Source organism: Esox lucius, chromosome 1 (assembly GCF_011004845.1).
Source record: "Esox lucius isolate fEsoLuc1 chromosome 1, fEsoLuc1.pri, whole genome shotgun sequence".
In the NCBI taxonomy this organism is placed as follows: Eukaryota; Metazoa; Chordata; class Actinopteri; order Esociformes; family Esocidae; genus Esox; species Esox lucius.
Genome location: NC_047569.1, coordinates 25,859,411 through 25,874,847, shown reverse-complemented (window position 1 = coordinate 25,874,847; position 15,437 = coordinate 25,859,411). Strand labels below are relative to the sequence as shown.

At 44.3% G+C, this 15,437-nt stretch overlaps 1 protein-coding gene across 6 annotated transcripts in view; it reads left to right on the top strand.

Moving 5' to 3' along the window:
* stard13b (StAR-related lipid transfer (START) domain containing 13b) overlaps positions 1 to 15,437 on the top strand; it is an 81,530-nt gene that overhangs the window by 55,379 nt on the left and 10,714 nt on the right. For 5 of the 6 annotated variants that reach the window (XM_010870296.5, XM_010870311.4, XM_010870305.4 and 2 more), the window contains 2 exons: positions 8,097 to 8,168; positions 10,304 to 10,385. In XM_010870296.5, the coding sequence (XP_010868598.4) occupies positions 8,097 to 8,168; positions 10,304 to 10,385 (154 nt within the window). Of the gene's footprint in view, positions 1 to 4,763; positions 5,330 to 8,096; positions 8,169 to 10,303; positions 10,386 to 15,437 lie in introns of those variants that run through there. The other variant, XM_010870321.4, reaches the window with a different exon arrangement.

The following is a 15,437-nucleotide window of genomic DNA, read 5'->3' as shown; positions in this document are numbered from 1 at the left end:
CTGTAACAGCTCTGAGGCCAGTCTTCCCTCTGTAACAGCTCTGAGACCAGTCTTCCCTCTGTAACAGCTCTGAGACCAGTCTTCCATCTGTAACAGCTCTGAGACCAGTCTTCCCTCTGTAACAGCTCTGAGACCAGACTTCCCTCTGTAACAGCTCTGAGACCATCTTCCCTCTGTAACAGCTCTGAGGCCAGTCTTCTCTCTGTAACAGCTCTGAGACCAGTCTTCCCTCTGTAACAGCTCTGAGACCATCTTCCCTCTGTAACAGCTCTGAGGCCAGTCTTCTCTCTGTAACAGCTCTGAGACCAGTCTTCCCTCTGTAACAGCTCTGAGACCATCTTCCCTCTGTAACAGCTCTGAGACCAGTCTTCCCTCTGTAACAGCTCTGAGACCAGACTTCCCTCTGTAACAGCTCTGAGACCATCTTCCCTCTGTAACAGCTCTGAGGCCAGTCTTCTCTCTGTAACAGCTCTGAGACCAGTCTTCCCTCTGTAACAGCTCTGAGGCCAGTCTTCCCTCTGTAACAGCTCTGAGGCCAGTCTTCCCTCTGTAACAGCTCTGAGACCAGTCTTCCCTCTGTAACAGCTCTGAGACCAGTCTTCCATCTGTAACAGCTCTGAGACCAGTCTTCCCTCTGTAACAGCTCTGAGACCAGTCTTCCCTCTGTAACAGCTCTGAGACCAGTCTTCCCTCTGTAACAGCTCTGAGGCCAGTCTTCTCTCTGTAACAGCTCTGAGACCAGTCTTCCCTCTGTAACAGCTCTGAGGCCAGTCTTCCCTCTGTAACAGCTCTGAGGCCAGTCTTCCCTCTGTAACAGCTCTGAGGCCAGTCTTCCCTCTGTAACAGCTCTGAGACCAGTCTTCCCTCTGAGGCTTGGCCCGTCAGGTTCCACCTTGGCCCAGTTGAAGGGGTGTGTCAAATCTGAGTGTTGTTATCACTTGGAATACAGTATATTTTTTCTGTTCTGTAGCTTATGATGTTGGCAAAATACATAATTTCTGCTTTTTAAAGTAGCTTGTAGACCCCTCCACCGTTCTAAAATGTTGATTATTTTAAAGGGAAGCAGCCACAAGGAGTCCCAGACAGAAGGGGTTTTTCCATCCCTGAGGGCGCTGGATGTTATGGGCTTTTATCATAGTAGACACTAGTAGGTGTGTGAGTTACTGTCTAGGTAGTGTATGATTTTATTTGTGTCTTTGATCCTTATGTTGTATAGACAAGGTAGGTGTCACTGTGCTGTCTAGGATCTTTTAGGTCTAGTCTGTGGTGTGGTAAGAGCTTGATTACTGTTGTACAATGGAGTCAGTGGAACAGACATTTCTACCTAGACAGATGAACTGGTCTCTCAGGGTGATATTCTGAGGTGTTGCTCAGAGTACACGCAGTGTTGCTTCAGCTGTGCTGTTCTTCTTTGAACTCCATACACACAAGCCTTTCAGAAAAACAGAATTCTGACCCAGATGGTAGGCTTCATCCCAAATGGGACCCTTCTCCCTAAACAAAGCGACCCTTCTGACCAGGTTCTACACAGTTTGGTGAAAAGCAGTGCTCAATAGGGCGCCATTTGGGACAAGGACCAGGTCGACAACAACAACCTGTAGCCTTCAGCTTTGTCCTCCTTTCATCCTGCTGTTGACTGACAGTCAATACCCTCTCACTTCTCTGTCCCTCTGTATATACTGTATATACAGTGTCAGGAATGCATGTGCTTTATTTGACAGGATAGTGGCTGACTGACTGACTGAGTATACCTTGTTAAATAGCGTAGTAGTTAGGCAAGCGGACCTGCGAACTATAGATCCCGAGTTCGTATCTCCTCGCAGGCGAAGCCAAGTACGCATTGTGAATTGTTCCGTATAAACAAAAAGTTTGCTGGCAATATACAGTTATATTACGACTGTTTCTGGTGGATTTTCAAAGTACACATCCGTGCATGCATTTTGGGTCAGGATAGACAAACATATTTGCTGCCTACAACATACAGTAGTTACATTAGCCTTAACTGAAACTGAATACGGTTATATTGCGACTGTTTCTGGCATGGAAAAGTTCATCTTCATTCTTGCTAGCAATTTCTCAATTTTTATGATTATTCCTAGGAAGTTAGCGGATACTAGTAAGTCTATTACTGGCTAATAAGCTGTTAAAATGCCAGTGGCAAAAGTAATACAGTTCATAAATGCTATTTGTGGTGGAGGTAAACTTAATAAGAAATGTTAGTCAGTTTAACACAATCCTCTAAGGAGTCTAGCGACTGCTGAAACATGTAATTCCGTGGCGCAGTGGTTAAAGACAGTGCCTCTCACGTGGAAGGCCTAAGTTTGAATCTATTGACAGCAATGTCATTTCTTTATTATTTCCGGTAGATTCCACAATTCTCTTGTCTATTCACTTGATGAAAAAGGTAGTCATCGTCACCTTTATTGATGGTTATTGTATTACTTTCATTCACGAATAAAAGCCTTTCACGTGGGCGACCCGGGTTTGAATCTCGAGAGGGCAACACTTTACTGCGGGCTGGCTGAACTAGACTTTCCTGGTTTCTTGTTATCTTTCTTTCTTTCCCTCTTTCTTTCTCTTTCTCTCTGTCTTTCTCTCTCTCTCTGGTGTTAGATCTTATTGAGGGGCAGTGGCACATGGCAGTTGGATGGAGGTGGGGGTGTTGCGTGTAGCTATGGTGGAGTGGTATTAGGATGTAGCCCTGAGGGTGGCAAGGAGAGCATGATTGAGATATCAGGGAGAGGTTAATTAAAAGGACCCCGACAGAGGGCCCCGGGCTTTGAGGCTGAGAGGGGGGTTGTGGGGCACATCTTCTGCACTTTAGACTCAATTCACCTACTGCTACTGCTTGTGCCTGGCCCATGTGCAACCAGCCTCCCTACTGGGGCTACAGAGTGTAAGGCTCCCTGAGCCCGTACTGTTGCCACAGCCCCCTGAACTCTGTTAGTCAAGGAACTATTTTACAGACAGTCGGAAATGTCGGGTTGTTTCAAACACGAGACATAATAGCTGTTTTTTTGTGGTTGACTAAGGCAGCACACGGTTTCCTTTTGTCTGTCTGCCTCAGGCTGTTACTGCAACCACAGACAGACACTGTTACTGGAAGGTGATGTGAACACCACTGCCAGCCCCCCCCACCCATTTATAATAGATCGGCCACGCTAGCTATCTGTAAAATCAGGATGGATTGCCCACAGGCACTGGGGTTTGTGGACAGAGTGGGCATCCTTGAGGTGATGCTAACAGTACTACAGCTATGGGTTGTCACACAGTGGAGGGGTCTTCAACATTTCAATTCTGTGTATAGGTGTTCCTAGTACAATCAGTCAGAATCAGCACATAGCAGGTCTGTTTTGCACTGGGTTTTTCTGTCTGTTTGTTGGATTCATCCAGGCTGCTGTAGAGGACTGTCAGTCAATACTAATGTAGAGTGAGGAAGAAACAGATGCAAGATGTTACTTAGATATTTCCATTGAGTTTCAATCTTTGTAGTTCAATCCCCTCCAATTTATGAAATTGTTACATTTGAACCTTGAGCGGTGTATTAAGTCCTGCATTTTTTAAATTCTCTCTAGCTTAATGCTGTCAGTCTTCTCTCTAACTCAACACACAGTCAGTCTTTTCTGTAACTCAGCACAAACTCAATCTTCTCTGTACCTCAACATAGCCAGTGTCCTATGTAACGCAATACGTAGTCATTCAGTCATGTTCCCAGTTGGTCAGGGCACGGGATTTCTGGACTGCAACAGGAAATTATATCTTGGAGTTTAAACTGCACAGCCAAAGTGCAATCGCAACACGAGGCACTACAGATATTAAAGAGGCAGTAGATACATTGGAAGCAGAATATACTGTAAATCTAGTATATAGAGGCAGGAGAGATAGGATAGACAGTAGAGAAAGTAAAGGCAGTAGAGGCACTAGTGAAATTAGAGTCTGGATATAAATTATTGTCAATAGAGGCAGTAAAGACATTAGAGGCAGTCCAAAACATAGCTTCTTTTAATTTATTATCCGTTAAAAAAAAGTTAGAAACAACAGATTTAATGCTGCTGTGTGAGCCAAGGCGGAGGCAGTCTGAGTAGAAACATCTGGAACAGTCCTCCTGCTGTAGGAAATTCTGATAAGTCGTGATGTAATCCCGGTCATCTCTCTGGATGAGTTCACTGTGCTGTGCTGTTAGTTTGGCAGAAGTCGCAGAGAGTGATGATTTCCCCAAAATTCTAGTAGTAAGTGAACTTCGAGGGAAGCAGTTAGATAAGTACTGTAGTCATGATGTGAACAGAGTAATGATGCTGTCCACTCAGAGAGTCTGAAAGCTGTTCTATCTTAAAAAGCCCCCTATTTCCTCATAGTGACCAATGGGTCCAGGTGTAAAGTAGTGCACTAAATAAGTAAAAGGCTGCCATTCTGGACACTTCCGGGGTGCCTCAGTATGATTCACGGCTGCTGATTGCCAACAGTTTATGTCATGGTTTAATTTCATGGTTTGGTTTTCCCCACTTCAGTTGGCTACTATTTTCCATTCCATCACTTTGCTGGAAAAACATCTGGGCTCGAAAAGCTTCCCAGTATCCCTCTCTCCCAATACCTCCTTCTCCTCCTTCACTCCCCCTCCAGAGCTAGCTATGTCCAGCTGTCTGGCTGTGTGACAGGGAGAGGGTGGTGAGAGGGACATGGGGGGAGATCGGGGATGGGGAAAGGCTTCCCGTGTCGCATGTCCAAACAAGACTATTAGAAAACACTGAAAATAGGAGAGACATGCTTCCTGGATTCATAACCAGTTCCCGATTTTTGTTCCTCATATAGCGCTTGACTGAGGTTTGATTGGGATTATGTCTTCGGGGGGGAACAGTCACACACCGAAACAGTCATTAGTATGCACAGCTCCTGTTGCTTGGCTCCTGGCATGATGTTCTCAGCCAAAAATGTGCTGAGGGATGTAGTGGGCAGAGCTGGGTAGGTGGAGCGGGGGTGTAGTCAAGGGGAGATGAGTGTAGAGCAACTTGAAGGGGTGGAGCTGGAGACATCGGGGGGTGTACACATGGCACTCTCAGGGAGGTGAAAATACATAGAGGGAGAAATTAGAAGGTGAAAAAAGGAGAGGGTGAGAAAATGTTGGATGTAAGAGGGGATCAATAAAGATCAGCATTCATGAGCAGCATGATGTTTCACCATAGAACTGGAATCTAATGTTGCAAACTGCCGAGTTGGAAGAAGAGAAAGATGAAGAAATCCTTGAAGAAATCTCTGAACATCTCAACTGTAGAACATCTGTAGAACGTCTGGGGATGTGTTCATTCTGTTGTCTTTATGATGAAAATAACCAGTAAGTAAACAGCTACAGTAATCTGTCTGTCTTATCATTTTGTTGAGTTGTGATGATTTGACATATTGGATTAATACACTGAGGGGTTTGTCTCTAAAGTGTACCACTTCTTATTCAGAATACATTCAGATTAATATTTTATAGCAATTGTGTATCTCTTAACAGAAGTATGTTTTTTTATTTCATGTCCTGTATCAATCATTCAATCAATCAAATGTATTTATGAAGCCCTTTTTACATCAGCAGTTGTCACACAGTGCTTTTACAAAACACCCGTCCTTAAACCCCAAGGAGCAAACAACAATAGTGTTGAATTTCAGTGGCTAGGAAAAACTCCCTAAAAAGGCCAAAATGTTGGTGCTGATATGCAGTTAGCCAGTCAGCTTCGTAACCCTCCAGCTTTATTTTATATTCTTAGAGCTTTTGATCCTTTTGTTTTGTACTGGCTCTGTCCCAATTAAGCTGCATTAGTGTAGATTGAGGAATGTAGTTGAAGTGTTTTTATGTCATGTTGTTGGCACCTAAGCCTGGGTTTGGGCTTGTACCAGCAGGATCTATGTCAGCTCCAACCTCATCCAGTCACTCTCCAAGTCTGCATCCCCTTGTGTCCTGGTCAGAAGTAGTGCCCTGGAGAGGTAGCATTGTACCATTTGTGACATGGTCAGAGAATGTTTCCTTAAAGGGAATTTTATTGCGTAAGGAGTATTCCCTGTAGGGACCAGTTGGTTGGCCACACGCAAGCCCTGTTAGCACATCTACTGCTGTTGGCCTTCTGCCCCTTTATCCCTCCACTGTATTCTGTTTCATGCCATTGTGGCCGTGCAACATTAGACTGTACACAGTAACATGATTACGTGGTTTTATTGCCATGGTAGTGAAGTAACAGGCAGCCCTCATCTGGTATGCTGCCAGACCAGCATTGTGTCCCAAATGGCATCCAATCCCTTAGTGCACTGCCTTTCACAGGTTCTGGTTCCAATGTGTGCACTATATGGGAAAGGGAGTGTCATTTGGGACACGGGCAAGCTTTTTCTCCTGGAGAAATCCCTGGTGAAAAAGATAAATGAACGTCGGACCGTGGGTTGGAACAGAATGTCTCCAGATTCTGTTACAGGATGCCCAAGAAAGGACAGTGGAAATCCCAGCTCATATTCCCTGTTCTGTTTACAACGCTCCCACCTTGGAGAATGGAGTTGAGGCACTCGTACAATATGCTGTGGCAGAACAATACAGCGCCCCTCTACCGATACCCAGTGCTACTGGGAAGCCAGGCAGGCAACTTGGAAGAAATTGAAATGACACACATTTAACACTCAGAGACTGACGATGTACGTAGACAGATGAGTATGATACTCTTTTATTCCATTAGGAACTAGGAGGCTAGTTGTCAGTGGCCAGGTCAGTGTCAGTTATCTTTCCTGCTGGGAGATTTCCCATGTTGACTCAACCTGTCAGGTGACCCTTCTATGGTGGTGGCAGGGGTAAACATTGACCTGATGTAGCATAGCTATAGCAAACATGAACGTTGTTATCCAAGGACACTGTCTGGGTCCTAAATGCTAACCTGTACCCTTTATAGTGTGCTGCTTATGCTCAGAGCTTTTGTGAAACGTAGGGCACTATATGGAGAATAGGGTGCTATTTAGAACAGAATTTTTTTTTCTGGGAACTGTTAATATTTATTCAGTTGGTGATCAGACTTGCTGTTTTGCAGACCAAAGTCATTGGTCAAAGACATGTAGGGACGAATGACACAGGTAAGTCACAGCAGATGAGTCGCTATCTGTGTTCTAGCTCGTGAGTCTACCTCAGTGCGCCTGACAGGCCACATCACTGGTCTTAAGTCCAGGAATACGCTCTTGGTTTCATCAATTTGGAAATATTTTCCTGATAAGACCAGCACTATGGCAGGTCTGTCTGTGAACAAAGATCTGTGCCACCCGACTCGCCTTGTGTTGTACCAGATATTGGTACCGGGTGCTGTCTGTACCGGGTGCTGTCTGAACCGGTGCTGTCTGTACCGGGTGCTGTCTGTACCGGGTGCTGTCTGTACCGGGTGCTGTCTGTACCGGGTGCTGTCTGTACCGGGTGCTGTCTGTACCGGGTGCTGTCTGTACCGGGTGCTATCTTTCTGTAGTGTCAAAGTAAGAATATCTTCATTCAAAGCTTTCTTCACGTTTGCTATATAGTAGTTTTGGTTCTGTAGTGGGGTGAGAGAAGTTAGAGGCTTCTGTTTTGTAAGATGAGAAATCCATTATAGTCTGCAAATGGAGGAGTAAAATAGGAATAAGAGGAGAACATTTGGACTTTATTCTCTGTAAATTAAGAAGTCAGAGATCTTTGTGTGGTCAGGGCTTTAGAACCAGTGGAATTTACCCAATTACAGGTCAGCAGGGTAAGGTCATAACCTCACTACAGGGTTTATTGCTAGGGGTCACCTTTTGGGGGACAGGGTCAGGGTTAGGATATCAGCTGCTCCATTAGGAGGCTAGCTGGTCAATTCACATACAGGTCCAAATATTGAAAATCCCACACTTTACAATAGAGAGTTATTGGTTAAAATGTTGTGTTTACTCTTTTAAAAACTGGTTGAATGGCTTTGATTTAAAAGTTACCTTGTGTTATCTTAGGTGAATTCAACAGTTTTTTAAAGCTAAAAAGATATTCTGCAACAAAATGTGTTCCGCTACTGAAACAGTGTATCTTCCCTATCCATCCCTCGGGTAGACATTATATCTGTCTGAGAGCCATATTTCTTGTGTTTCAGAACTCGAGGCGAAGGAGGCATGTGATTGGCTACGGGCAGCAGGATTCCCACAATATGCTCAGCTCTTCGAAGGTAATTCATTAGAAAATTCAGTGATCTTACGCACACACTCAAACACACAAACACTCATGTAATTTTGCAATTCATCAAGGGTGAAATAGTTTTACTGTATCAGAAACAGTATGATAAAATAAGAAAGTAAGGAAACGCTGGGACGTGAGTGTTGATTATAGCCTAGATGAATTGCCTTATGAGGACTCAATCGTGTGTCTTCTTTATCCACTTCCCCGCCCAACCCAACTACCCGGTTCTCTCCTCTTCTACCTAACTACCCTGTTCTCTCCTCTTCTACCCAACTACCCTGTTCTCTCCTCTTCTACCTAACTACCCGGTTCTCTCCTCTTCTACCTAACTACCCTGTTCTCTCTTCTTCTACCCAACTACCCGGTTCTCTCCTCTTCTACCCAACTACCCTGTTCTCTCCTCTTCTACCCAACTACCCTGTTCTCTCCTCTTCTACCTAACTACCCTGTTCTCTCCTCTTCTACCCAACTACCCTGTTCTCTCCTCTTTTACCTAACTACCCTGTTCTCTCCTCTTCTACCCAACTACCCTGTTCTCTCCTCTTCTACCTAACTACCCTGTTCTCTCCTCTTCTACCCAACTACCCTGTTCTCTCCTCTTCTACCCAACTACCCTGTTCTCTCCTCTTCTACCCAACTACCCTGTTCTCTCCTCTTTTACCTAACTACCCTGTTCTCTCCTCTTTTACCCAACTCTACCTCTTCTCTTCACTAATTCCCGTTTCTACCATGCCGTCTTCTCACACCTTCTCTTTTCTTTTCTGCTCTTCTTATCAAGCTTTCCTCCTTTCTCCTCTTTTCCTTTTTTTTCTCTACCCTTCTCTTTCTCCCTCCCGCTCTGTTGTCTGTCTTGTCCTGGTCTGATTGCTTGGCCCCTTTGCATCTTCATTTACACAGCTGTCCTCCCGAGACTCAGAGGCTACGGCTTCTTTCAACTCAGCTGGAGAGAGAGAGGAAGGGAAAGAGAGACAGACAGAGAGAGAGGGATAGATTGAGAGAGTGAAGGAGGGAGGGAGAGAGACAGATAGAGAGGGAGAGATAAAGAGAGAGCGAGGCAGACAGTCACAGAGAATCGGCTAGGTTTTGGTCTGGATAGTTCCTGGCTAGAGTTACTACCCAAACATGTCCAGCATACTAAAACAAAGAGGCCATGGGAAAAAGTCTGTTTTATCATCATGGTTTAAAAGCAGCCAGCTCCCCTCCCCTCCCTCATCCTCACTCCCCTCTTTTCTTCAACCCTCCTCTTCATCTCCACCCCTTCCTCCTCAACCTTTCTCACTCCTATCCTACCCAGCATTCTCTTTGTGTCAGGTCGTTCAAAGTGTGCGTAGTGAGCAAAGGAGACAAACTGTTTTTTTAACTCTTAGAAATGACTTGCCGACTGCGGCTCCCCAACCCAGATCTGGAGTCTAGCCCGCGATCTGTGTTTCTCCTTATGTGACCGACCGCATGGCGATGCTGTCCATAAAACACCTAATGATACCACATGAGTGCAGTAGAATGTAATGTGGAGGGTCTGGGATGAACCTGCATCCCAAATGGCGCCCAATTTTCTACATATTGGACTATGGGTCCTGGTCTACAGTAGAGCACTATGTAGGGAATAGGCTGGGATTTGGGACAAAGTCGGTGTGTTACATAACAGGAGGCCCAGAGGCAGACGTAATACTGCTGCTGCTCAACGTCTCGGCGACGTTATTTGGGCTCTGAGACTCTGTCTCTCTTCATTACCATCACGATGTCCAAAACAATTTACCCAACCTCCTCTCTTTCTCTCTCTCTTTCTCTCTCTTCTCTCATTCCCCAACCTCCTCTCTTTCTCTCTCTTCTATCTCTTCTCTCATTCCCCAACCACCTCTCTTTCTCTCTCTTTCTCTCCTCTTTTTACTCTGTCATTCCCTAACCTCTCTCTCTCCTGGATGGCTGTCTGGAAACAATGTGCCTTCCCTCAGAGTTGTTCCATTTAATTCTGAGTGTTGGTAGTGAAGCTGGTTCTGATCCGCCACGTGTGTTCGTCCTGTGTGCGGCATTCTTAAGATGAACTACAGAGAGAAGGAGTGAACTGCTGGTGTTTCATCTTCAATCCAGTTTTAATCTCTTAACCTTTTCTGTTTCTCTCCCCAGACTCTCAGTTCCCGATTGACATCTCTCCCGTCAAGAAAGACCATGACTTTCTGGATAAAGACCTGGTGGAACCTCTCTGCAGGTGAGTGGATTAAATCTGGTTTTATACTGTCATTAGGTTGAGGTTGAATGTGTGAACTTGTTTAGTCAGCAAGGAATATCAGGGGAATTGATTCCACTCTGCTTGAACTGACTGAGCAACAATAATCACTTTGAACAATAAACATCTTGTGCCTATCTGAGTTCTGCTCTAGGTTAATGCTATTGTCACACAGCGACCAAAAGAAAACAACAAAACAACAAATGATCCAATCTGTCAGGTGTGGGGCTACATTTAGTAATCGTGGATAGGCAACATACAGAATAAGCATGTGTCCATTGATCAATCAGAGCCACACTCTGGCTACACTCAACACCTCATTCCCCTCCACTATGGGACCTCTGTTTGTTCATTCAAGAGCACCTCCACCATTTGCACGAGTATTTTAAAGCTGCGGGAGTGTAAATGACCAAAGGTGTAGTGGTTAGATACATCATCAAGTTGCTCCGTCCAGCGACTGTGCAGTGATACAGCCTCCACAAGCAAACTGGAATCCCATAATGCATCACGTTATATAGCAATCAGCCATAACATTATGACCACTGACAGCTTAAGTGAATAACACTGATAATCTCATTATCATGGCACCTGTCAGTGGGTGGGATATATTAGGCAGCACATTCTGTCCTCAAAGTTGATGTTTTGGAAGCAGGGAAAATGGGCAAGCATAAGGATCTGAGCAACTCTTTAAAGGGCCAAATTGTGATGGTTAGATGAATGGGTCAGGGCATCTCCAAAACTGCAACCCTTGTGGGGTGTTCCCGGTCTGCAGTGGTCAGTACAAAAGTGGTCCAAGGAAGGAAAAGCGGTGAACCAGTAACAGGGTCATGGGCAGCCAAGGCTCACTGATGCACGTGGGGAGTGAAGGCTGGCGCGTTTGGTCCGATCCAACAGGTAGCCCAAATTGCTGAAAAAGTTTAATCTGGTACTGATAGAAAGGTGTCAGAACTCACAATGCATCGCAGTTTGTTGCATATGGGGCTGCGTAGCCGCAGACCAGTCAGGGTGCCCATGCTGACCCCTGTCCACTGCCGAAAGGGCCTACAGTGTGCGAAGGTGGGCTGTTCTGATGAATCACGTTTCCTTTTACATCACGTTTATGGTCTTGGCGTGTGCGTCGCTTACCTGGAGAACACATGGCACCAGGATGCACTATGGGAAGGAGGCAAGCTGGCAGAGGCAGTGTGATACTGGGAAACCTTGGGTCCTGTCATTCATGTGGATGTTACTTTGACACGTACCACCTACCTGAGCATTGTTGCAGACCATGTGCACCCTTTCATGGCAATGGTATTCCCTGATTGCATTGGCCTATTTAAGCAGGATAATGCACTCTGCCACAAAACAAAAATGGTTCAGGAATGGTTTGAGGAACACAACAACGTGTTCAAGGTGTTGACTTGGCCTCCAAATTCCCCAGATCTCAATCCAATGGAGCATCTGTGGGATGTGCTTGACAAACTGGTCCAATCTATGGAGGCCCCTCCTCACAACTTACAGGACTTAAAGGATCTGCTGCTAACGTCTTGGTGCCAGATACCACAGAACACCTTCAGAGGTCTAGTGGGGTTCATGCTTCGACAGGTCAGGGCTGTTTTGGCGGCAAAAACAGCCCTGAAATATTAGGCAGTTGGTCATAATGTTGTCGCTGATCAGTGTATTTTATTTGTTTAATTTTGCACAATTGTATGTGCATATTTATACAACACATATTTTGTCTGATTTCGACACTTGTTAAAGGTGACATATTTCTTAAATTAAATACATAAATGGTTTTCTGAAGTTATTTCTTTTTTAAAAAACAGGGATTTGCTCATTCAAATTTCATGCTTCTTTTATTATTTGAAAGTGGAACAAGAATTGAATCAATGAAGTCACAAACATGTTTAAGTCTATTGGTTTTATTGATCCCCTTTCTACTCTGGACGTCACCCTCCGAGTTCAGTCAGCAACCCTCGACAGTGGAGGGCACTCTGAGCAAATGTGCAGGGCCGAAGGTTTGGCAGTGATGGCACATACAGCTCCGGAAAAGGTTAAGAGACCAATGCACCTTTTTCTTTCCTTTCCAAAAAAGTCGAAAAGGAAGGTTTTGAGTGAGGAACAGAAGCGTTCAATTTGCAGTGGTCTCTTAATTTTAACCCTTCTGTTCCTCACTCAAAACCTTCCTTTTCGACTTTTTTGGAAAAGAAAGAAAAAGGTGCAGTGGTCTCTTCATTTTTCTGCAGCTGTATGTGCACTTGAGAATGACTGTTGCGACTGTGCCTGGAGATGCCCTCGGTTAAACATTTAAGGTGACGACACTTTCTGAATTGCTGTGAGATTTGGCAGTGTTGGAGCTCAGGCCTATCCTGTTTATCCAAAAAAGAGCAATGTGAAAATGATCTACTCTCTGTGGCAGTGTACGCGGAATGTTTTGATCTTTAGCTGTGAAAAGGAAATATGGTATTGCAGTATTATGACTGCCAAACACCGGCCAACTAGCATTCAGTAACACTGACTGTCAACTGAGACCACACACTTGAATGGAAAAGTTCAACTGTTGCTCAGCATTCTGACTATGAGTTTTAATAGGATAAATAACTCTGAAAACACAGACAAAGGCCTTGCAGCAAGTGTAGCTTACCTATTATAAATAGGTCTGTCTTATATCAAGGTTGGCTGATTGAGTGAAAAAGAAAACAGACATTTCAGAAAAAGAGAGAGATGATTTTCATTATGCCTCTCTCAAGAAAGAATGCTGAAAAGACAACAAAACTGAATTATGCTGCTATCCAATCTCTTTACAAACAGTAACTGCATATGTTTTATTAAAATGTTGGAATGTTTTCATTGCCATTATTCCAGTACCTTTGGATCAAACTCCTCTATTTTCTATGGAACTATTTTCTAAAAAACTATGTTTGCTTGTAATACAATTCAACCAAGGTGACTGAGCGTACACGCCTTCTGATGCTTTTGTGGAGGAACAAAGACTTCTCTGAAAGTCAATCAATCAATCAATAAAATGTATTTATAAAGCCCTTTTTACAACAGCAGTTGTCACAAATTGCTTAAACTCCAAGGAGCAAACAACAGTAGTGTTGAATTTCAAGTCACCTTGATCATCAAAATGATGATTACAAACTGTTGCAGAATAGTGGCACAACCTATTTTGTTTGTGTAAACATACCTTTGATAAATTATGCCCTGGTACTCTGTCCAACTTCTTGCCTGGAAACTTGACTGAGAGTCAAGTTCAACCTCACATTTCTTTCCTAAGACATTAACGTTAATTAATCTGATTGTGATAATAAACAACCCATTTTCCCATGTTGCTCCGGAAACTTTCTCCAAAGACTTTCCACAAAGAGCAGGGGTTTCTTCAAAATGGGTTTCTATTCTTTATATAGCTCCCTTCTTTTGATCAGGCCCCATAGAACATTGGTTAAAAGTAGTGTACTACTTCTACTACAAAAGGAGAAGGTTGCCTTTTAATCACAGCCTACGTTAGATCCCATAGTCCTCACAATATCTGTTGGAGCCTTGTAGGGAGAGTGCTAAGGGGCCCTATCTGAAGAATGGACAGCTCTTAACACAAAGCATTATGGGGCCTGACTAACCGGGATCAAAGAAAAAACAGCTGTGGAGAACATGACATGATGGTGTCATGTCTATCTGTCCCTATCAGCTGCTGGTCAGTGTGGGGTCAGTGTAAAGAGAGGTCACCACACAGTGACAGGCCGGCATGGTGACAGACAGGATGTTTGCCAGCCTCCCTTGTTGTGTGTGACCATGAAGAAGTCAAGGAGGGTCTTGAAGGGGTGACACTGGCAGGGACGTGGGAGCTGGGAGGCATTGTCTCCAGGGCTAGTTTGGAATGTAGACGAGTTGCTTAAGGGTTGTTTAGAGTCACAGTGGGCAAGGCTTCCCTCTCCCTCCTTCTACCATGCGTTCATTCCAAATACACCCCTACCTCCTATATAGTGCACTACTTTCAACAAGATTCCTGGACACCCTAGTCAACAGTAGGGCACAATGTTGGAAATAGTGTATCATTTGGCATCCTGTTTCCTGTGTGTTTATACTTTTGAACTATAGCTACATTTTAATGAGCTCCAATGGATTTCATTGGGAAGAAAGGTCTAAAAGGGTAGTAAACATTTATCAACTTAAGATGTTGAAATGTTTTGTCTGTTACTGCGCAGGTCTTTTGTAATGAGAACATTTTAAATTAGCAACATTATGGGTTTGAACTACAGGAGTGTGGTGAATGCTGGCCAGTTAAAACCAGTCTTCAACTGTTACAATTGATTTGCATACATTTGCATTAACAATAAAGAAAAACTAAGCAAACCTAGTTCGGCCGGGCCATGAGTAGTAGTCAATGTGGTGAACAAGGGTGTTTGACAAGCAACTATTTATGGGCCAATGCCAGCTTTGTTGTGAGAAGTGGCCAATACTCTGTTCCTGTGCTAATCCGAAACCAAGTATATGGAAGGTCATTTGCATATCAAAAATGTACATTATATGTGTTAAATTAGAAACTGATTGCTGTATAGCTAATTGTTATACACTACCTATGAAAATAATGATCGTGTTACATTTAGTTACATGTTACAGAGAGGCAGGACACAAGGAGCCAAGCTAAAGATCATTCCTTTATTCGGTCCACTTCAAAACAACAAAGGCGCACAAACAACCATGAACTGCCGCACATATAGCACAAACAAAGACGCACTATAACTTAAATAGGATCCCAATTTAGAGGCAATGCAGGGCAACTGCCTCTAATTGGAGACAACCAAAACCTAAGTGCAGAGATGCCTAGAGGCATCCCTTCTGACAGGCCCTGACTTTCACCCCTAGACCAACATAGAGATGGCTAGGGGCATCCCTTCTGACTGTCCCTGACTATCACCCCTAGACCAACATAGAGATGGCTAGGGGCATTCCTTCTGTCAGGCCCTGACTATCACCCCTAGACAAACATAGAGATGGCTTTTTGTCCTGGGACAGGTTCAATACTTGGCCTTAAGTGTGGCAGACTGTGTCTCT